At 52.3% G+C, this 23,179-nt stretch overlaps 1 protein-coding gene across 1 annotated transcript in view; it reads right to left on the minus strand.

Moving 5' to 3' along the window:
• SEC16B (SEC16 homolog B (S. cerevisiae)) overlaps positions 1-18,863 on the minus strand; it is an 18,949-nt gene extending 86 nt beyond the window's left edge. Inside the window, exons 1-23 of the mRNA XM_010152680.1 lie at positions 18,655-18,863; positions 17,502-17,608; positions 16,960-17,065; positions 16,735-16,849; positions 15,852-15,981; positions 15,373-15,530; positions 14,721-14,782; positions 13,337-13,472; positions 12,539-12,769; positions 11,851-11,948; positions 11,110-11,191; positions 10,871-10,988; positions 10,160-10,271; positions 9,808-9,913; positions 9,091-9,231; positions 5,981-6,094; positions 5,193-5,265; positions 2,762-3,004; positions 2,373-2,443; positions 1,907-2,053; positions 1,616-1,723; positions 305-373; positions 4-32 (exon numbers count right to left, since the gene is read on the minus strand). Coding sequence (XP_010150982.1) covers positions 4-32; positions 305-373; positions 1,616-1,723; positions 1,907-2,053; positions 2,373-2,443; positions 2,762-3,004; positions 5,193-5,265; positions 5,981-6,094; positions 9,091-9,231; positions 9,808-9,913; positions 10,160-10,271; positions 10,871-10,988; positions 11,110-11,191; positions 11,851-11,948; positions 12,539-12,769; positions 13,337-13,472; positions 14,721-14,782; positions 15,373-15,530; positions 15,852-15,981; positions 16,735-16,849; positions 16,960-17,065; positions 17,502-17,608; positions 18,655-18,863 — 2,765 coding nt within the window. The remainder of the gene's footprint in view (positions 1-3; positions 33-304; positions 374-1,615; positions 1,724-1,906; positions 2,054-2,372; positions 2,444-2,761; positions 3,005-5,192; positions 5,266-5,980; positions 6,095-9,090; positions 9,232-9,807; positions 9,914-10,159; positions 10,272-10,870; positions 10,989-11,109; positions 11,192-11,850; positions 11,949-12,538; positions 12,770-13,336; positions 13,473-14,720; positions 14,783-15,372; positions 15,531-15,851; positions 15,982-16,734; positions 16,850-16,959; positions 17,066-17,501; positions 17,609-18,654) is intronic.
• Positions 18,864-23,179: the final 4,316 nt, after the last annotated feature.

Genomic DNA, 23,179 nt, shown 5'->3' on the forward strand with positions numbered 1-23,179 from the left:
CTGGGTTGGTTGGGGCGAGCGGTGGCGGCGAGCTGGGAAGGAGAGAGAGACGATGTGAGGGAGAGTTGTACCCCAAAATATGGACCGGCTGGTCTCAGGGCGTGGTCACCGGCATCCCCCCCTATTTCCCTCCTCCATCACACCCCACCCCTGTCATACCCTGATTTATTTTGTTATAAGCACTGAAGCCTTACACCCAGGGCTGGCATCCTCTGTATCCCCCCGCCCGCCCGTAGCAGATCGCCCCTAAAACCAAGAGCCACCCCCAGCCTTATCCAGCAAGGCCCCAGGAGGATGGTCTCACCTGAGAGAACTGGATAGGGTTGAAGAGAGGGACTGTGCCCACCGGTGACGGAGATTCGTGGGAGCTGGTCTGGAAGGGGTGAAAGGAGAGAAACTTAACGGCCACTCCTCAATTTCAGAGCCATAGGGAGCAGAGGGGTGTCTTGGACTCCCCCATCATGCAGGCACACCCCTCCCTCCTCTCCTCACCTGCTCTCCCGCTGACTCCCCACTGTCCGTATCCCATGAGCCTTTCAGCTCAGCGGACACTGGCGTAACAGCAAAGGTAGTTTCACCTTGCATTCCTCCTGGGGCATACAACCAAAAAAACTTAAAATTAGGAGGAGCAGCTTCTACAAGGCCGACAGGGAGAGGGGTGGGGAGACACGTGCGGCATTTACCAGGGTCTCTGGATGGAGGCTGAGCCAAAGGGCTTGTCCCAGCTGTGACAGGGGTGTCGGGCGGGGATGGAGACATCTGTTCCTGAAATCACAGTCACCCATTTAGAGCAGAAGCTCCTTGCATGGCAAAGAGACCTCTGCACCAGTTACCGCACCACATTATTGGGGTACCATTCTGCACCCATCCAGTACCCCAAGAGCTGCAGGCAACCAAGCTAATGAGGGGCTACGGGGTGAGAGCAAGCAAGCCCTGTCACAAAGCTAAATCACTCGGAGAGCTCAAAATCAGACAGGACACCAAGCCTGTGCAAGCGGCCACCAGGGTTCATGGGTTCCCCTCTCGCTTCCTCATCTCCTGCTACCTTTGGAAGAAAATCCCGAAATTTCCTGCTCTGGGACTGTAGGTCATTCTCAACCAGGAGAAAACTTCCAGGGGAGGATCTCACTCCAATATCTGCCTTCAAGCCTGCCAACCAGCTGCAGTGGGGGATGTGACACCCCAAGGACTCAGCCAGGACTGGGATAACCATGCATGGCTGCTTCCCTCTTGTGGCTGCTTCCCCGTCTCTGCTGCTCTTCCAATTAAAGAGGTTTTTCCTTCTCTTTAAGCTCCTAAAACCTGCTGGAGCGATGCTGCTTGCAGCTGCTGCTTTCCACTCCAGCGGAGGGCAAGTGATCCCCACAGAATTGGCTGAGCACTCAGAGGACCTCCTGGATCAAAGAGGCTTTATAAATTTACAATTACTATTACTCAAGGATGCGCTTCCAGGCTAAAATACTCCTGGTCTCACTCTGTCCCCACACAGAGTGCCTACGGACAGAAGAGGCCCAGCCACCTGCACGAGGTCAGAGGGAGAAATAGCGGGTGATAGGGCAGATGTGTCACCCATCCTGGGTGTCACCAGGGGACAGGACAGCCTTTTGTCCCTTACCTGCAGTCCCAGCGTGGGGGAGTCTGGGGCCCTCTCAGAAACAGCTTTGGAAGAGGTCTCCTTGGTGGGCTTCGACCGAAACCAGCCAAACCACCTGAATCCGAAGCTCTGGGAAATGGAGGTTGTTGCAAAGGAAAACAGTGAAAATGGAGGAGAAGGAGAGGATGCCATGGCTGCCCTGATGCCTGCCAGGAGCAGGCACCATTTTGCCAGGGGCAAGGCAGGCACAACAGGCATCAGGGACAGACAAGCTCAGAGCACAGCGTTTCACGTCAGGTCTGCCACTCTCACCTTGTCCTCACCCGACTTCCCCGCCTCTGATGGTGACAGCTCTTCGGCAGTGTCCTCGGACGCGCTCTCCGAGGAAGGCTGGCTGTCATCTTCCGAGGAGACAGTGGAGCTCTCTGAGGCAGTTCGAGTCCTTGCCTTTAATTCTCCCTGGCATGGAGATCAGAGCTGCCACATGGTGTTCCTGGAGGAGCTGCCCCCAGGACTCCTCCATGCCAGGCTTCACAGACAACATCCCTTAGGCAGGAGGTGGGGAGGAGCAGCATCCACAGTGGGGTGCAGCAAGCAGACAGCCCTAGGCTACCCTAACCCTACCCTAACCCATCAGGCTCCCCAGAGGGATAGCTGTCACCGTGATGGGGGGCTTCCATGCAAGTTAAATGTGTGGAAGGATGAGCCAGCAAGTCCCCAAGTCCCAAATTCCCCCCAGCCCCACAATGGGACAGTCTCCGTGACCCTTCTGACTCACCTGCTGTGCTGGGAGGGATTGCTGCACCCCCTCAGGGGACAGCGAGGTGCCCTGGGTCTCCCCAGCTTCTCCTGTGGAGCAGAGGGAGGGACACAGTCAGGTTTGGCCCAAGGAGCTCCTGCCATGTCTGTCAGAGGTGTTTTCAGGTCTTCTAACATCCCACCCCAGAGCAAGGCCACGTGACTAAGATGTCCCCCCAAGAGATGCAAGAGGCAGTTCTGGTCCCTGTCCCTGCCAGCAGCAGGGAGGCAAGGCTGGAGGGAAGCAAGGCGCTGGGTGAAGGCAGCAGTGCTGTAGGGGATCACAATGCCCCAAGGGACACCCTGTCATCCCACTGCTACTAACTGGGGACAGGCATTTGTGCAGAGGAACAAGGCTGGAGCACTTACCTGCCAGCAGCACTGCCTGCAGAGGGGGGTCAGCAAAACCACCTCCCAGAAGGGCAGCCACCCCTGGACCGAGTGCGGGAGGCTGCGGCTCTTGCCCGACACCAGGCAGCGGCAATGCTGCAGCCTGAGTAGGTGCTGGGGACTCGACGGACACTTCTTCGTGGGAGCTGGGTGCCTGGGATGGCACAGGCTGGTACCACTCATCACACTGGTAGCCTTCACTCTGGGCAAGCTCATGGGCATCTGCAAAAAAACCCCACACCTCAGGAGTTTACTCCAGCGTTTATAACATCAGCAGGCTGTTGCACAGAATTCTCCCTTTTTCCATTGTGCATCAGCAGGAGCCGTGGGGTGAGGAGGGACCCCGGGGATGAGGGGGAGGTAGGGTACAGCACAGTAGAGGACCTTTCAGAGGCTGCAAGGAAGGTAGGCTGGGAAAGACAACAGGGAAAAACATCCTGGGAACATGCGTGAGGTTGCAAATGAACTCCAAAGGGGAATGCTATGGAAGGAAAGAGACAAGCACAAGCAGCACACATCAGCAGTTCAAAATGAGCCCAGGGCTGACAGCCTCTTCTTCCACTCCTGCTGCACACCCTGAACAGGAATGAAAATTCACCGGGAAGCTGCAGCCTTCATTCCTGCCCCTCAGGAGCACCCATGGATGAGTTTCTTGCTTTAGGCAGATTCATTCAGTGTTGTTTTTTTCTGTTTGAAAGGAAGGTTGAGCAACTGGGCTTTGTTTTATTTAACACACACACACACATTGCTCTGTCTGATGTTAGACATAGCACGGGCAGCACGCTGCTGTTCATCCCAGGTACGTGTCCTGCTTGTTCCAGCTCTGCAGTCTCTGGCCAGAAACATGCTGGGCACTGGGAAGTTTCTCTCCCATCACCACGAGACGTGGCCAGGCAGGACCCAGACCCCGTGGTTCTGAGCCTAGGGACAGACTACTGCACCTCTTGAATGTGATGCTACAAAACCCTTTGCTCTGCCCGCCAGCATCGCCTTCAGCCTGCTCAGGGTCGGCTTCACACCGGCGAGCTGCTCCCACACAGCCTGGAGATCTTGCAGCAGCAGGGAGATCCACAGGGAGGAGGATGGATGCTCAACTCCACGCTGCCCAGCAAGCTCAGCCAGGGAAAGTCAGGGAGGAAAACCCAGGATCTAAGGATGGAGTGGGAGGTTGCTGTGACCATGCGGATCCCAGCTTAGCTTCTGGCTTTGGATTTTGTCTTTCTAAGCTGGATGAATTCAGCAGCAAGCCAAATTTCTCCGTATGCAGGTCCTTCAGATGATGACTCCTGATGGCTTCTCAATGAACAAAAGTGCCAAGCATCAGGAAAGTCAGCTGCAGGGACCACGTGGAGCAGATCTTGCCACTTGGAAAAGCCATCCCTTCATACCTGCGACTTTCTTCCAGAGAAGGATGTTAATAGCCTCAGCCCTGATAGCAACAGAAGGCCGTCAGGATTGATGATCATTTTTACTGCCTGGGAGAGCTCTTTGACAAGGAATTTGGCAGCAGCAGGGGAAGATGATAGGAAGAAATGGCTTGGAGAAATTTGTCATGTTTTATCCTGTGCACCAGCCTTTATTCTCCGCCCATCAGTGCCGGCATTCCCAGCAGAAAGCTAGACCTGAGCAGCAGCAAGGAGCAGCAGGCTGTGCCAGGATGTCCTGCTGATGGAGGTGGCTGCAAAGCAGTGCCAATTGTCACCAGCCCCTGACTTCTCCTCGATGGGACATCCTAATGGATGCACTGCCAGCTGGGAAGGGAAAAATCTCCAGCCCTTCCCTTGACAGCCAGCCAGGGGAAGCTCACATCCCTCATCCTGATGTCTCTTGACTCTCTGGGTGAACCAGCACCATAAGGGACTCTTGGGGTCACCAAGAAGCAAAGCAATGGGATGAAAGAGGCAGCAAGGTAGGGGAAACACTGGGGCTCCAACAACATGCTGCAGCCCGGAACACAGAGGGAACACAAGTTCCTTCCCTATCTTCAGCTCTGCAAGTGTGAAAGCCCCTTAGTTAAACTCCAATGTGCATCCTCAGAGGACTGCCAGGGAATGGGGCTGTCTCCCTTAAGGGTCAGCCAGGAGACATGCTTCTTCCAGCCTCCCTTCTTCTCCCACAGTGCTCACAGAAACCCCTGAGGCTGTGATAATTAGGCCCAGTGACTCAGATTTTGTGTGGACGGCACAAGCTCAACCCCTCAGTTTGCAGCCTGTCCCTGGCAGCCCCATGCCACAGGGATGCATCCAGGCAGGAGCAAATTTCTGAGCTCTGGGGGGATGTAAGGAGCAAGGAATAGCCGCTGAGAAGTGCTCCAGAGAGCAGGGAGCTGCCTCCCACCACGTGGCAGCACAACTCCACGTGCAGAGAAGCCCATTGCAGTGATTACAACCTGCTGCTTCATTTTCTTTACCTGCCATCGATGCAGCAGCCCAGGAGAGCCCTGGCTGACCAAGTGCTACCTCTGGAAGGAGGTCATCTTCCACCTGCAAGGAATCAGAGGGAAAATGTGATAAAACACATTTCCCAAAGAGATGGCACAGGGCAAAAACTAAGGAAAGCACAAAGCCAGTTTAAAGGGAAGCACGGTGGGCCTGGGGCTCACAACTCTCCCTGGCCTTCAGGAGCCCTGGTTACAGGCCGGACCCGTACAAGCACGGTCACAGCTCTTTCCCATCAAGTGAAAGGGCTGCAGCACTGCTGCCCTGCTGAGAGCAGGCAGGAGGGGAAGCTGGAGAAAAAGAGCACAAAACAAAAAGCAGACATGAAACCTGAACAAAGAGCATTAATCCAAGAACCAGAGAACAGTTAAGGTACCAGAGAGCACACATCTGCAAGGGGATGGCCCACCAGTGTCTGCTGCAATACCTTCACTGGAAGATGAGATCTTCACTCACCCACCAGCCCCCGAGTGCCCTTCTTGAGCCAAGACAAGGAGCGTTTTGTTCTGTGTGAAGCTCTGCAGTCCCCACTGCTCACATCTTCTGGCCCTCACCCCCCTCTGCTCCCACAGAAGCTGCAGGTCCCACAGCAGAGACCACACCTTTGAGCTCACCAGACAAGGGGAAAGGCGCCCAGGTAACGACGGCCTTCGAATCTCCATACCCATTCTCCTTGCATTTAGGGCAGAGGAGGAGGATGCTCCTGCGGACAAACCACAACGCAGACCGTCTGCCCCCCAGCATCCCCGCTCCAACTTACCTCCCACTCCCCGCAGCAGGCTCGCAGCTGTACCAGCCAGTCGGGCTCCAGCATCTGGTCCTGCTCTGGCATCTCCAGGAGCAGCGGGTCAGAGAGCTTCAACCGCTCGGCTAGCTGTGGAGCCAGGAGGGCAACGGGGCTCGTCACACAGCTCAGCTCCGTGGGGAAGAGACTGACCCTCGCAGCAATTGCCCGTGGCTGGGCACCCAGGGGGAAGTAGGCCCAGAGCTGCACTTCTTCACAATATGGGGGTAAAAGTAATACCAGCCTCTTGTGCAAGATGTATTCCCTCTCCTGCATTGCTGTGGAGGGGTGCTGGCCTGTCCATGCCCTGCAGAGAGTCTCCCAGCAGGACCATCTCAGCCACCTCCGCAGAGATGTCAAAGTACTGATGTCAAAGATGCTTTTCACACTGAGAGGTAACTATTACCATCCATTTCTCCTCCAAGGTAAATGAGCACCTTTAATCCCACTTGACAGCCAGCCCAAGGCACTGGCAGGTTTGCAGGGCACCCCACCAGGAGCCCTGGGAACAGCTCAGGTCCCAGGGCTGTGTGCCAAGCCCATATCTAACCCACAAGAATGGACAGAAACCTGTAGGGTTTGAGCTAAGGGCTCACCTGGCCATTTCCTCACCTGGGTTTGCAACAAGCATTACCATTACTAATAGCCACACCAAAAACAAACACAGAGCTGGGAGGGCTCTGAGGTTACCTGATCCATCTGCCAATGCTCAAGAAAATCCCGTGTGCCCACACCAGCCAATGCAGCCTGTGTTTGATTTGCATTTACAAATCTCCGAGGAGAAGATTTACACAGGCCTGTCCTGATGCCTAACATCCTTAGAGCTAAAGAGTATTTTCTTAAAATCTAAGTGAAATCTTCCCTGCTGCAAATTAAGCCTCTCGATTTCTGCTCCCACAGGAGCTGTGGGAACAGCCAGACACCATCCCCTGAAAAGCAGCCTCCTGTTTGCTGCAGGACAGTTATCTCACCCCCCGTACCTCTTCTTTCCCCAGCATATCTTGCCTGGAAAAAAAAAAACCCTGAGGCCTTCTTTGGAGGTCACTCACCCCTCGGTCTCTTATCACCCCTTCTCTTCTGCACTTGCTTCAATCTGGCCCTGGCTCTGAGCGCAGCATTCCGAACGGGGCACAGTGCCCCAGCCGAGACCCCTCAGACCCGAGCATGGGGGGGATTATCACCTCTTGTCTCGCATATGCCGTTCTTGCTTTCACAGTCCAGAATAACATTCTAAGATTGGAAATCTTTTTCCTTTTTTTTTTTTTTTTTTGCAACAGCATCCTGTTATCATGTTGCTGTTCAGTATTGTTTCCATGTTCCACTATCTCCCCCAGGTCCCTCTCTGCAGTATTGCTGCTGCGTGTTTCATTTCTCCTGCAAGAGAGGGGTCTGGGCTGCCCTGGCTGCAGCTATCTCCATCACATGAATCTCTGGCTACCATCAACAGGGCAAGAGGCTTTTCTGGGGCAACCCACCCCACTGGCCCAGGGTGTGATGAAGGGCTCCCTGCAGAGCTAAATCCCAGTCTGGAGAAATTGCTTACGTAAGGGTCCAGTTTTACAGCAGCTGGATGAGAGGAGATGGCACCGAAAGCATCACTCTTCACCCATGTCTTTACTGAATTTTCCCTTACTGATATCAACCACTTCTTGGAGATTTATCAAGCTCCCTCACCCTCATTTATCTTCTACACTTTGCTATGAGGCTGATGCATCAAGGGCCACCAAAAGCTGTCCAGAGGTGACTTTACAGCTCAGCCACCGTCTGCAGTCACACAGGTTTCAGCTATCCCCCCAGCACCTGTCCCCATCAGCTATTTCTTCCTATTCCCTAAGTTTTTTAAAACAAAGTATAAACCAGCACAAGGCCAGCACTTCCCACCCCCGGGAGGCTACAGCAAGATGCGCAGGACCCACATGGCTGGAGCCCACATCAGGGACACGGGGCAGCTGCAGAGAGTCAAGTAACCCAGCACCCATCCAGGCGCTTGCGTGGCCAACAGTCCCACCGTCCCATCTTCCTGCGAACACACGTGTGTTCAGCCTAAATCAATCGCAGAAAAAGAGGAAATTATAAGCATGATTACTCCTAAACGGGGGGAATGTTTAATCCAAAAGCTAATGTGCACTTTGATCCAATATTAATGAACCAGCACCTGATTGTATATCGTCCCCAGCTTCAAAAGAGGGGAAGTCTTAATCAAACACTAATGTGTATCATCATTTGTAACACAGTCTAAAACATCAAAGACAAGAGAGTCTATGAATGCACTAGTTTTTCAGATGAAAGTGTTTTCTCCCAGGAGAAGCATTATCCCCAGCAGAACAGCAGATCTCAGAGGCTGTTAGTAAATAGGTTTCGATAATGGGGGGCGGGGGAGGAGGGAGTGGGGGGGTTATGTGTGTTTGCACCCGCCAAGTTTTGGGCCATTTCTACAGCACTTGCTTCAGACCAGAATCCCTGCTGCCCCTCATCTCACAGCACCACAGCTTTTGTCCCCTTCCCGATGGAGGAAGGCTTCGAGCAGCCTCGGCACTGCCCCAGCAATGCACATAGAGTGTGCAAACCCGCTCTCCTCAGAGTCCAACCTGCTTAGGGGACCTGGGACACTTTGCTTCTCCCCTCCCTTCTCCAGCTCCCCACTTCATGAAGCAGAGGAGCTGGGCTCAGTGCTACAAGCTGGGACCTGCTCCTGCTCACTGTCACCTCAAAAGAGCCCCCTGCAGGTAAATGCAACTGTGGGATGAAGTGCTGGAGGGGAAATACCCAGAACTCATACTATAGCTCCTTAAGTCTGTGTCATTTAGAAGTTCAAAAAGCCCTTCCAGAAAATAAAACATCCTTTGCTTCCAAATGGCTCTTCTCCTACTTGGCAATCAACACCATTCCTTCATTTTCTACCCTAAATCCCTGGGTATTAGAGACCCCACTGAGGTGTTGGATTTGCCAAGCTCAGCACATGCCAGGTAGCAAACTCTGGGGGGCTGCTCAGAGCTGCCAGCACCCCACCTGGGAAACTTTGAGGATTCTTCCCACCACACCGAGTCCCGCGTGGGTATCACACCCAAGAGGAGTATGAGACTCACCTTCATCACCTGCTGGGCCAGGACAGGGTGGCTGGCCGGATCCTGGCCCAGGAGCGCTGTGGCGATCTGCTCGCAGTATTGCAGGGCCTGAGCTGGGAGCCCGTAGTCGGCCAGGCGAGAGGCATAGAGGAGCTTGTACGCCTCAGGGGAGGGAAGCAGAGCAGACATAGGTGAGCGAGGAGAGGTTTTTGCCCATAGGTCCCCTGGCACATCATCCCAGCGTGACTCAGGGCACCCTGGGTCATGAGTCTCCACACCAGGTCACCCACATCTTGGGGACACCCCACCTGTCCCCATGGGGTCGCGCAGCCTTGTTCCCCAAGCCACAGCACTGTCACAGGACGAGCCCGGCCCAGAGCCAGCAAACAGGCAGTGGGGAGAGCACACCAGCCCACCACCTTCATTTATCTACCCCATTTGTGCAGTGCCCAAGGCAGCGACAGTTGGGTGTGTACGTGCAATATGAGAAGCCTATCCGTTAGTCAGAGAACAACCAGACCTGCGCAAGCACTATTCAAACACACTGTGTCCCAACATCTGCCCAAAGCCCTGAGCTGGAGGAAACCCTCAGACAGGACAGCCTCCTCATCGCTCCTGAAGCCCAGCAAAGGGACAAGCCTTGGAGAGCAGCCCAAATCCCTGACTTCAGGGGCATGGATGCAAGTTTTGGAGTAGGTCTGAGCTGCTACATCAGATGTGCTTGTGCATCTGTGCTACCTGAAAGGGGAGCAGGAAGGATTCGGGCTGTCGTAGTTGCTGACAGTACTCAAAGATTTCCATCCGCTGGATGACCTCTGTCCTGGCAAACTGGGTGAACACCTGACTGCAGAGAAGAGGGGTAGGTTCAGCAAGCAGGAGCAGAGCTCTTTCCCCAGACAGCCCCACACACAGATTACCAGCTCCACCACTGCGCCAGCCAGCAGCCAGAGAGGCCCAGAGCAAAGCTCGTATTAAGAGCAGTAAAAACCCACAAATGGGGATTGCTTTTGCATAGAAGTGAATTCCCAGGATGGGGATAAGGTGGAACTCATCACCCTGGCAAGGGCACTGCCTGCCTGGACTCACTCACCGGTGGCTGCTGCCCAGCAGAGCCATGCGATCTGCCTTTGCTCCGAAGTAACCAAAAGGAATATCTGCCAACAGGTAGCAGAAATGAGCTGCTTCGACTGCTCCCCTACCAGCTGAATGGGAGTAAAAAAGACAAACAGTCCTGAGACAGAGGTCACTGCATGGCCAGTGTTGCTTCGGAGGCCCCCAGGTTCACATTAAAACCCAAACCCAACCACTCCACTCTTCTTCCCTGTCCATTCAGACCCTGAGCCCTCCCTTCTTCCCATTTTTTGCCTGGTTTCTGTACCTAGGAGAGGGTTTCAGTTCAGCGGTAGGACTGGCGAGCCTGAGCAGGCTCCAGCTCCAACTCTGCAGGGTATCATTATTGGCTTGAGATTCCCTGAGAGTCCTTGTCACTGGGAAAGGGTCTCAGTCCCTGCAGTTACATATGGCCTCCCTAGGTCCAGCTCCTCCAGGTTTCTCCAAAAGAGAAGCTAATGGATGTGTCCAAGCCCGACCCATCTGCCAGCACAAAGAGCAGTGGGATCCATCAACTCCCCATCCCTGCCACTGCACAGGCACTGCAGCTCCAGGGGTACAGCTGTGCACGCCCCATTTCAACAGCGATTCGCATCTGTGATGGTGTGAATGTGCACAGTGACGCTGCAGGTGTCCACCCAATTGCTACAAGACAGCAGGGACATAACTGCTCACAACGACCTCAGCTCACCCAACGTGTCTCCCATGGTGACGATGGCTCGGTGGTTCAGCTCCATGTCTCCAACCTTGTTGGACAACATCACGGCCAGGTGGGGCCTCCAGTCTCCCCACGTGGCATCACCACAGCTCTGGAGGGAGGGAGACAAGAGGAGAGCAAAGGTGAGCAGAGATGGTCACCACAAGGTGGGTGTCAGACAGGTGACACAGCACAGGGGTACATGTGCTGGGGCCAGCCTTTTGCTCACGGACCAGGGCTGCCTGGGGGATCCTTCCTGACATGAGCTGGAAGAGGGTCTGCAGGGGGTCGTTGGTGGCCAGTGTGCTGGTGAACCTGTAAGGAGACAGCAGGGATGGGGCTGCCATGCCAGGACCCTAAACCCTCATTCATCTCCAAGGGTACGTCCCAAATGCCCCTGGAAGGCAGTGCCCTGAGGGACTTCCCGGAGAAGGCAGAAAACATTACCTCCAGAGCAGGCAAGTCTCCAGGACAATGCTGGATAAAATCTCCTTAAAAAGATTTGGGTTGCACAAGACAGAAAATTTATGCTTAACTCTCCCTGAAGGGATAAACCCAATCCAGACTAAGTACGTTAATTCCACAAGAAAATGTGGGATGAACAGCTCAGATCATCAGGCTGGATCAAGATGAAGACAGCTCATCTCCGCCTACCCCAGCGGCTGCCTAGGTCTGCAGGCTAGGGCAGCAAGGGCAAAGCCAAAGATTCAGAATAAATCCACCCCACATCTCCAATGAACAGCTTTCCTTCTGCTTTCCAGCCCACACTTGGTTTCTCCTGTCCATCAGGAAGCCTGAAAGAAGCAGGCCCATCCAGACGGACACCCCCTCTCCCCTTTGCCCTCTCTGAAAGGGTCCAGCTGAAATCAATGCTCTTTTTGTACTGCACTGGGGCTGAGGGCACCCAAAGGTATAACAGGCTTGGCATAGCCAGTCACAGAACATCATACCTTGCTATAACCTCTCCAACTTACCCAGTGAGCACCCAGCTGTAGGTCCGAGGGTCCATCTTGCTGGAGAGGAAGAGAGCATGGCCCCACAGCTGGTTTCTCATGGCCCAGACCAGAGCGTCCTGCAGCCAAGGTGGAGAGGAGAAAGGGTTTGCACTAATTCCACCTCCCTGCCCTCCTCTTCTGCCAGGGGACCTTCTGCTCACCCAGCTCAGAGAAGAGTTCTGATGATTGTTCTGTATTTAACTAATACTCTCCAAAAAATGCTTATACATTCACACAGGTCTCTTTATCTTTCTAACTTGTACAATAACAAGGACTGGGACCTTCACAGAAATATTGTCATCCCTGGATTTCCAGGTCTGTGCTGCCTTTTAGCTCTTGACACCACTGCCATGGGATCCCAGCCTGGGCATGCAAGCTTCCCTGTATCCAACCCTCAGCTCTCCCCGTGCCTTTGGTATCCCTTGAGATCATAGCTGCAAGTAAACCGCCGGGCTGGTAAAAGCCTCTGCATCTTGTCTTCACTCAGAGCCCCATCCCAATGGTGGGAAATCACTGCCATAAGCCCTGTTGTACAAACACAACTTGAAGGGTTGATACCACAAGCACAAGGCACCTGTTGACCACTCGTCATTTTAAAGCCTTCCTGAAGAGGCGAGAGAGACCAAGAAAAGTCTGCCCAGTGTCCTGGAACCCATGCACCACTTACTTTCTTCCTGCCATAGTAGAGGAGCTTTGTGAACTTCTCCACTATCTGTGCCTGTGTCTCCACAACGGGAGAAACCTCCCCTGTGATGAGGTCCAGTGTCCCCGGCTGACACGACACCCACTCATCATCCGTCAGGCTGATCAGGTTTGTTGCAGGGATTTGCCTCTTGTACTTCTCCTGGCGCCTGCAGTCTTGCATCAGCAGCTCAGCCGTGTCCGAGCCCACCATGGACTGCGAAAGGGAAGGGGAGGAGTGAGGCCCATGGAGGCCGCCCCGTGAGCAAAGGTTAATGGCACTTCCAGTCCAACACCCTTAACACTTGTATCCTCATCCCAGCACATCTCCCCAGCAGGACCAGCCTTGGCCACCAGCACGAAGTTTTGAAGGGCAAAGGATTCAACACAACCAGCAAGACCTTCACAGCACTTGCTCTGAATGTCTTATTCATCTGCTTCCAACAAGCAGCTACAGATCAGATTGGATGGATTTCATTGGGTTAAAGGATAATCCCCTTTTAAGCATAAGTGCTAGCTCCTTGAGAAAGGTGGCAACAGCTTCTTTCAGAGCTGCTATAGCATTGGGTTGTTGGTAGCTCACAAAGATGAAAAGCAATCCAGAAGAAGGGTTTGCTCCAAGTACCCAGGCAGTACCAAACTGATTGGTGGTGCTGTGGGAATGGGATGCTTTTAAGAGTATGCTCCCCTGAAAATAGCAACTGGATCAAGGGACACATAAGGCCCATATAACTTGTCTCACTTACAAGATCAAAAGGACCAGCCTCTTCCACAGGACACCTACCCCATTCTGCTGGCAGAGAAGGACCAGGAATTTCCAGAGAAGAGCTGAATCTCTGCCCCTCTGTGTTGAAGGATCACAGCTTGTGGCTATCTTCTGCTGGCAAAATGTCATCACATCCACCTTGTGCAGATCTTCCCTGCAGCAGCAAAGAGAGGCATCAAAAGCAACCCAAGGCGAAGCAATCTAGGACATCAGACCCAAAGCATCCCCAGGTTCACTGATGGGGTTGCCAAAGGTTCAAAGTGAGAGATGGAGGAGAAGAAGATCCAGAAGATCCCAGTGCCAATGACCACACCAAGCTGAAAAAATGCTTAGATTTTATCATTGTTACGAGTCTTTGCAGATTTCTGTGTTTCAAGGATACAGAGCGCATCTCAAAGCCTCTCTCTGTCATCCTGATAATATTTTCATCCATCCATCTGCAAAAAAATTCAGTTTTGGTTTGCTGTGCTGCTGTTACTGCTGTAGATGTCCAAGACTGCAGGAGCAGGCACACATACAGGTAGTGATTAATGGGCATAGTGCAGGGAGAAAGCCCTGCTTGTGCTTGTGACTGTATAAACCCTCAAACAAAAGCAGAAACCTTTAAGCAAGCCAGGCAGAACTGCTGTCTTACGATAAAATACCAGACAGTTGGAAAGAAAAGGTGGCTTAGACACAAGGTCAACCAAGGGAGGGGGACTGAGGATGGAGATGCTGATTCTGAATCACACCAGCATATCATATGGAGATTCCCAACGTCCCCTTCGGCACAAGTGGTAGTCTCCAGGTCTTCTACCCAGCTTCTGGGCATACACAGCTCTCTTGCTCAGTAAATAGTTTTCCTCAGTAAATAGTTTTCCCCCTTCTGCACACTCCTTTTTGCTACCTGCCTTGGTTACGAGTGACCAGAAGACATGCTGGTGTAACCAGTACAATACAGAGCCAACCTGATGCAATATGCCACAGGCTCACCCTGGATGAATGTGCCTACTGGGTCTGACCCTGCCATGCTCAACAGCCTCCAGGTACAAAAACCTTAGGAAAAGCTAAACCACAGAGCATCCCAGGGCTTTAGACACCCAAAGAGATCTCCCAAAAATTAGTTTTCTGGGGTATGAATACAAAATAAGGTCAGTCATACAAGCCATGCTAAACCCAGACCCTATGAATATTTTAAAAAAATAATCCCCCATCTTCCACAATCCAAACCAACCTACACCACAGGAAAGAGGATGGACTCCCAATCTGAACCTAGACTTGGCCTTTGCACATATCTCAAAACCATGGGAACCTTGAAGTCTGCCTTGCGCTCATGTGTCCTTTCAAAGGAGAGATGTTCCCAGGCTGGCCACACTCACACAGCCAGAAGGACACAGATCCTGGACCTGCTGGTGTGGCATACCTGGTCAGGGGCCCTGGGAAGGCCTGTAGCTCCTCCAGCTCTTTCATGTCATGAAGGACTGCCTGAAACAAAAAGAGCAAATTCAGCAGCTGGACTCCAGCAATCAGGCCAACCCCAACTGGGCTAGCCAAAAGTTAATGCTTTGGCCAAGTGCTTGTGAACCCATTTTCTGTGCTGTCTTAAGGTAATCCCAACACCCTAAATAGACCCTAAATAACCACCACCTGGACCCCAGTGTCAAGGTCCAGAAAGGAAATGCCGGCTGAGATGGCATCTGCCTCCTTTGGGAGGCAAAACAGGAGAATGAAATGCTGTGGTAGACTCAGGGGATGGATATAGCCTCTGTATTGGAGCACCTCAAAAAGGTGAGCAGAATTACCCTTCAGAGAGGTATGGACCACATCTGTCCCTGTCAGAGGGGATCACTGTGAACAGGTCACAGATGACAAGGGTTACGGAGCTGAAGGAGAAGGATGCAGGCCCAAAGGCTGAAAGCAATGCCCAGACACAGGAGTCCATGTGGGCTAAAGATAAGAAGACAGCACGGGACAGGAAGGCTGCTAAGGAGTCTGTTTGGGTGACGAACGGTGTTTGCGTCCCACAGGGCAGAAGGGGGCCCAAGGTGGGGTCTGGGTTGCTGGGCTTTCCATACCTCCAGGCTGTGTAGCTCGACGAGGGCTAGCTGTCCCTCGTCAGGGCGGTGGGGGCACACCAGCACCAGCTGTCCTCTGGCTCCAAAGCACACCGCCACATGTGGCAGCAAGAACTTGAGGGGTACCTCTGGGGCCAGGGTGGATGCCAAGGGCCCCCCTGCAATGATACACATGCCACTGTAAGTCCCCTCACCCGGACCCCACACCACCTCCACTATGGAGGACGTGACTAGCTCCTAATCTAAGTAACCCTCTACTGACCCCCCTATGCAAGAACTATCCCCTAAAGCAGAAGGCATGCATGACAGCTCCTGCACATACCAGGGCAGAGCTGCCGGATCATCCTCCCACTCCACAGCCACCCCCAGTAACGCCTTGCATCTGCACAACCTCCTCCAGGAAAGGATCAAGCTGCTAGGCAGCAAAACACCTAACACCAGCCATTTATTTCCTTGCTCCCCCCTGTCCAACAGCTCACCTGCTTGTGCCGGGCTCCAGGTCCCTGAAAGCACAGGGTCGTAGTGGTCAGCACCATCATGGATGTACTGGCTGAGCTCATAGCTGCTGGAGCTGAGCCCCGTCTCACGGTACTGCAGGAGCAGGCTGGGCTGGCCCGAGGGCTGCAAGGAAGGGGGAAAACACAAACCTGGCTGAGAAACTAGGGAATCTGCTGTTTTTCCACTCCCAGGGCCGTGGGACAGGCTCTGCTGCTCCATGAAAGTGCCCAGCAGGAGAAGCACAGCACTGCCCATTCCCATCTGAGCAGCATCAGCACCTTAGGTTCATCATGGCACATTCCCTGGTCATACCCAATGGCTTTTAAAATAATTTACATCAGTCACTGGTCTAGCCCAACAGCTTTCCTAGCCCTAACAGAGACTCCTCAACACAGCCAGCAGATGCGTCTTGGGAACCTGAAAAACCTCTGCCCAGAAGTAAAAACCTCAGAGAAGCTTTGATTTGATCTTTTCATTTTCTCTTTGGCAAAACACAGTCAGTGGGACGCAGAGCAGACCTTGGTGGACAGAGCTGGCAATACCACACAGCTTTCAGCTACCTAGGGAGGATACAGAAGAGCATCCCACCAAACCTGGATTTCGGTCCTGCTCCTGGACCCATGCAGAAGCAGTGTGCACCCCCAAGCCTGGGGGTATGACAGCCCAGCAGATGAATAGTTCATAAATACTAATAACCCACTACAATAATCCCCAGGGACTGTTAAGCGCTGAGTGCAACATAAAAAGCAGCTCTTTTCTCCTCAGCCTCCTTCCCAGCTGGAGGAGGGACACAAGTATTGCTCCCAAAATCTTTGAGAGATCCCCAAGACTTTTGTCTTCTATCCCTCCCCATCTTGAGGTTACCTCTTGGGGCTGACTGCTGGGGTCCCCCAAATTGCTACAGAAGCTTTCTCCCCCTGCCCACTCCTGCTGGGCAACCGGGTCGTAGCTCTCCTCATAGGAGTTGTAGGTTTGCGTCCTGCAGGCGGGAGCAGAAGGAGACATCCTGAAGGTCAGAGATTTCCGGACCAGCCACAGACTTTGCAGCAGGGAGTTGCACCAGGTGGTTCCCAGTCCTCACACCCTTACCTGTTGTGCCCCAGGTGGGGCACAGCCAAGTTGGGGTGGTAGCCCCTGTAGTAGTGCTGCTTCCAGTAATTGGTACTCTTGCTGTAAGGCTCTCCTTGTCTCAGGTCTAGAGGGAGAATCAAGATTTAGTGTTCCCCCCCTACAGAGCAACAAGCCATAATGAAGTTGCAGAAGAAAAGTAATGAGTCAGACAATTTGCCATGCACACCCCATTTGCTTCCAAATTAACCCAGCAAGCTGGAGGTATGATAAAGCTTTGTACGTGTTTGCCAACACAGCACCGATGTCCGTCCTTCTTTCCTCCCTCCCCTTTTCCTCAGCCCAGGAACTCCAGAAACAGCAAAAACAAAGCCTTGGCCACCCTGATCACACAGTACCATCAGCATCGAGCTCAGCCTGGAGCTGTGGAAAAAAACAACACAGGTTTTTAGCCATGCAGATCTCCAGCAAGTCCTGGGAGAACAATCCAACCTGGAGAACCATCACCTCTTCTCCTGCAAGCAAGTTGCCTCCATCCACAGACTGAAAGGAGAAACTCATACCTCTGTCATCCTTCCAGGCCACTGGCTGCCACTGGTGGCTTTCATAGTCATAGTCACCCCCATGGCTGGCTGCCAGATACTGCCAGTGGGCATCTTCGTATCCTTGCCTGAAATGTAACACAACATACTGAATCTAAGAAAGGGCACCACACGAGATTCTGCACCACACCATATCTACGGTTAGACTCTTGTTCCAGGTAGGATCTTTGAAGGCAGAAGGCATGATGGAAATAAAGCCTGGTCCCCTGCCCAGGTGCTTGCTTAGTGACAGGAGAAGGAATGGGTCTAGCATCACACACCAGAGGAGCAGCAGGAGGTTTGGATCCTTTCTCATCTCCATCTACAAGCAAGCTTTGCTCTGCAGTTTCAGCTCAATGGTGTGGACTTACCTTGGGGATCAACTTTCACTCACATTTTAGGAGAAGTCCCTCAAATACACTTTCTCTGCCAAGCCCCAGAGCTGCCATGTCCAGCGCACAGCTTGGTGCAGGTCTCCCGCTTCCCAGGAGCCTAACCTGCCCACCCAGCACTCATGCACCTTAACAATTTGCACAGTGATTTGGCCAGCCCCATGCAACATCCCCCTTCCCAGCGCAAGCATCACACAAAACCCTGCATATCCACACCATAACTCTCTGAGCACAATGGCTCAGTCAAATCAACCCCAACTCACTGGGGCGCTTGAAGCTTGCTCGCAGTACCAAGAGCATCCCCTCGCCCACATTTTATCTGCCATTTCAGCAGCTGAGCTTGCAAGCTCCTTACATACTACTATCTGTATTTTTATTGTTCACCTTGCACTTGGTATAAAAGAACTGCATTTAATCAAACCTTCAAGAAAAATGCACCTCGGGACCAAGATGAAGGCTGTAAAATGGCAACCACAGAAGTCATAGCTGTAAGAAGAAATCAGAGCTGCAACTACATTGAAGCCTTAATATAGAAGTCATTGGTTGCTTTAGTAGCTGGACATCACCTAATCAGGCACTGCCTCCCCAAGCCTGCAACTCCTGACTGCTCACCACTTTTCCTGTGCCAAGGGCATCACCCGCGCTGCAATCCCAAGAGGCTGGTGAAGTGGTCAAATCTTATTTTATACGGGTTTACAAGGAGGTGGCTCAGGGCAGGCATCGCAAAGAGAAGCAGCTCTCACCTGGAGTATGGCCTGTTGGGGTAGCCACTTTCATAGTACTCAGCCCAGGAAGCTGGTCTGCAAGTGTCCCTTCGGGGCTGGTGGCCCTCCTCCCAGGAGTGGCCAGGGAGGTGGCCCCTGTCCCAGAAGCCAGGCCAAGGTGGGGGCCCTGGGCGGAGGAGCTGCCTCTCCCGCAGCTGGGGTGGCCAGGCAGGGGCCCGGGGGTCCATCACAAGCTTGCCTCTCCTGGTTTTGGCATGGGAGGGCAGGGGTTATATCCCAAACGGCTTTAGTGGCCTGCAAGCAATGAGATAAACCACAGTGCATTTTATCCGTGGCTTTTCACCCCCCTCAGAGCCCCCCATGAAGCATGTTGCCACCTGCTCTCTGCTTTTGGGAACCTGCTGGAAGCCCACACATCCTCTCCAAAATGCCCAGAGGCAAGGAAAAGCTGCCTCCTCATTTGCCTAGATGTGAAGCTCCCCTTAAAACAGCAGGATGAAACAGTTCATTTTTGGAAGCAACAGGCATCCAGCTCTTCCTGGAGCAAGAGGTAACATCCTTCTGCACTCCCAGCCTTGCACAGCACCGCTGCTCACAGCCTCCCCAGGAAGGGGACAGATCAGCTTTACCTCTGTGACAAGACAGTGAAACCTCATGCTTTACGTGGTAGGGGAAAGAATATTGGCAAGGCCATGAGCAGGACAAGGAGAGTTATCCCCAAAGAAACTAGCAGGGACAGCAGCAGGGAGAAATTAACTTGGCTCACGTGAGCCATGAGATGGGGTGGAAACAGGGATTTTCTCCTGCTTTTCAGCACCAGCAAGAATACAGCAGCGCAAGCAGACACCATATTTACTTGTAACAGTCCCACGCAGAAGAGGAAACACCAAGGAAAGCCCAGGGCAACACATGGCCAAGTTCCAGCTGTCAGGGCAAGGGATGCCACCCTCAAGCCCCCCGCATCTCCTCTTGTAGCATCAGTACCCAAACTGCCCCCACAAAGGCTCATGAGCCTCGCAGACACAGGCAGATGGCCAGATGCTGTCTGAACCACTTGCCACACCTCTCACACTCAAAGTTTGAGGCATTTTGGTGTCGTTTCAGGGCTGGGTGGGGACACACACTCAGGTCTGAACAGAGACGGCTCAGTTTATGCCCCTTCTAGGTGAAATCAAGGTTAAATCCTTCCCCTAAACAGCCCCTGGGCAAAAGCATCCAGACACAGCCACCACTTTGGTCCTGCCAAGGGCCCCCCTAATTTTTGGCCATGGGTTCCCACCACCGTCCGCCCCACACACACCTGCTCGGAGGCCACCAGGGCCCTTCTTCCGCTCCCCAGGCGCCGCTGCCAAAGTCCACTGCCACATGGGCTGCCGGGGGGACAAAGGGCAGCCTCCGCTCCTCCGCCCCAGACCGACCCCCTCAGCTGCTCGCTCAGCTTCCAGGGGAATTTGTGCTGCTCTTTGCATCCCTGAGGGTCACCTTTTCCATCACTTGTGCCCCCTCTCACCCCAGAGATGGAACACGCAGCCCTCTGAGCTCAAAAAAGCCAGATATTCCTCCTGTGCTTTTGTGTGTGTGTGTGTAATGCCATAAGTATTCTTCTCTATACATCCTCACACTTCCTAAGTAATAATAAATTAAACCTGCTGGCTAAGCTGTTGGTTTAATCCAGACGCAGCCACAGCTCAAGCAAATAACATCCGTCCCACCAGCTGTTATTTGGGCAGGATGGAGCTGGGGTTCACCGCAGCACTGCCTCATCTAAGTCCTTATAGTGCAGTAACAGCATCACTCTATAAGCAACCAGCGATTCCTGCCTGGAGAGCCCCTCACAAATGCCCCCAGGCACCTTAAGACACAAAAAAGGAGTAAATTAAGGCAAATGGCATCATAGAAAACTGCAGTAAAAGTCAGATATAAGAGTCAGTGTCTTCCACCCAGCAGCCTTGTGACATGCCATCTTCTCCCCTTTTGCCAGGGAAAGCAGGAGCAGTTCCCTAACGCCCAAAGCCTCCATTTGCTGAGTGCGAGCAGCCAGATTTCAGCCCGAGGGCAGCACAAGGGAACATACAAGGACCAGTAGAAAACCAGCTTTTATTTCCTTCTTTTTCTCCCCACACCCTCACTGTCATGGCTTTCTCTGGTGCTGCATGAGCGCCTCCATATTACCTCTGCCATGACACCGCAATACAGATTGATTTGGGATTCACAGGCAAGATCTTCTTTGTATCACAGTGGCACTTGTCAGAAAAACGCCGTTTTAATGATGTTGGAAGGCTACACATATTACAGCTTCAGAGCTTGAAATTTCCACCCTTCTGGGAGAGTAAGAGATTTTCCCTGGTGATCCTAAGAAATAAGCGTTCAGTCTCTGCAGAATTCAAGGTTTCAAATTAAAAAATACCCTTAGCACTCAGCTGCACCAAGAGCTGACTGGAAGAAATGCAAACCAGGGAAGCGTTGTCTTTGTGCTGGCAAGCTGCTTCGGTAGAATGAGATTAAGCATCTCTTACCCATTTCACAGCTGTCCTTCAAAACTTTAGGAGGCTCTGAACAAAGTAAATGGTCTGTTACGGACAGGTCAGGTTCTCCCGGGAAAGCTAGAAAGGTTCCCTAGAGACCATGAGGCTCCCTGTTTTTGAATACATCATACTTCCACTCAGCTACTGGCTAATAATTTTAGTTTTCTAGCCAAGAGGTTACTGCTGGATGTTTTCAAACTGTTTTCTAGCAATCACATAAATTTATACTGGGAAGCTGCAAGGGTTCAGCCAGTGTTGCATGAAGGGGCTGAGGGCAGCCCCAGCTTCTCAGGCTTCTGGTGCCAGCCAAACCTGGAGAATTTGGGTTGCACAGAAGACTTGGTATCTTGACTTGCATAAAAGCAGCTGCAACTTGTCATGCTTATGTTTGAGATGAGTGAAAACTGTACCCGCCCATGCTAGGGAAGGATATGAAAGAAATGCTACCAGCAAAGTCAAGCTTCGAGCAGAAGTTGTTTAAAATGGGCAGCTGGGGAACACCAGTTTAAAGGAAAAAGCAGAAAAGTGCTTTGGAAGAGGAGAGCTAGGGGAAGGAGCTGGGAAATGAAAAGCAAAGGAAGAAAAAAACAGAGATAAAAGGACCAGATGGGCTAGAAAGAGGCAAAGGGTAACCCTTTAACTACATCACTTCTAGCCAAGAAATATCTATTTTTAAAGGGATCCATAGCTTTCTTGAAATACAAGACTGTGCCATAGGACAACCATCTTACAAGACTATTGTGAATCAGGCAGCACATGCTACAGAAAGCATTTGTCAGACAGAGCTGAAGGGACAGGAATCTCTCTTTAAAAAAATAATATTTTTCCACTTTAAAAGGTTTCACTGCTGTTCTCACAGTAAGAAGATCAGGTGGGAAACATTTTTCATCATGTCCTCAGGGTGTTTGCTCCACTTGCAGCCAGCCCCTGATGCTCAGGCCAGTGCCCCTCACACCAAACCCAACAGGTGAGAATAACCTCATCAGCCAAGCCTCATCAGAAATCTTCCTAGCCTAATAAAAAAATACAAGTGGCTTCAGTACCTGAAGCTATTTTTAGGTGATTTATGTTGTTTCTAATTGGTTCTGAGATGAGATTTTTTTTTTAACTGGCATCAATAGGAAGCTTTGTTCATCTCTGAGTTTTAGACCCCTAGAAATGTGAGAGATATATAGGCACACACACTTCTTTGGAGTGGAGATGTTATAAGCATCATGTCACAGCACAGGAGAGTTTGAAAGGGCTGGTTACGGTCAAGAGAAAAAACCTGAATCCAGCTCATCTCTCATCACAACCGTCGGGCGGAAACACAAGTAGTAGATGAGCTGCACAAAACGTGAAAACTCATTATAAATATCCTGTACAGTGAAAACACCAGCCCTGAACACACTGACAGCATTGGAGACATTTGACACATCATTACACATCACACACAGCCCAAAACAACTAAAATCACCCAGGAAACCTGGGAGATCAGGTTTCCCAGGCAGGCTGAGCACCTCCAGGGGCAGGGGGAAAGCCCTCACCCTCAATTAGTCTCAATGGCGGCTAATTAACTACTTAGCTTGATCGCTCCCAGGCTTACAGGGTGGTAAGAGCCTCTGCTCCAGCTGGGGCTGGCAACTGGGGCTTTCCCAGGCCAGGGTCAGCCTCCCCAGGCTGGTGGGAGGAAGGTGGTGGCTCCTGAGATAACGGCTAACCCTAACCCTGAGTTTGTGCCACCGTGTGGATTTGATCTGGCCAGCCTGGCACCGCTTCACATTTTCCGGTAGCCAGTTCTTGTGCTTAAGTTTTCACTAATGGTTTTGCACCTTTTGTCCCCGTGCTAGGTTGTTTTTAGCTCTGAGGGACTGAGCTATCCCTCCCACCCCCCTACACAGTCATGTTTACCAACATCCAGGCATGCGTATTAATCTTTTGAGACTTAGGCAAGAATATTGATTGCATTCCAGAGGCATTCAGCATACAGCAAATTGAGAAAAAGCATTTTACGCTCCCCATTGTATGCAATGAAAAAA

Source organism: Eurypyga helias, unplaced genomic scaffold, assembly GCF_000690775.1.
Source record: "Eurypyga helias isolate BGI_N326 unplaced genomic scaffold, ASM69077v1 scaffold13730, whole genome shotgun sequence".
NCBI lineage: Eukaryota > Metazoa > Chordata > Aves > Eurypygiformes > Eurypygidae > Eurypyga > Eurypyga helias.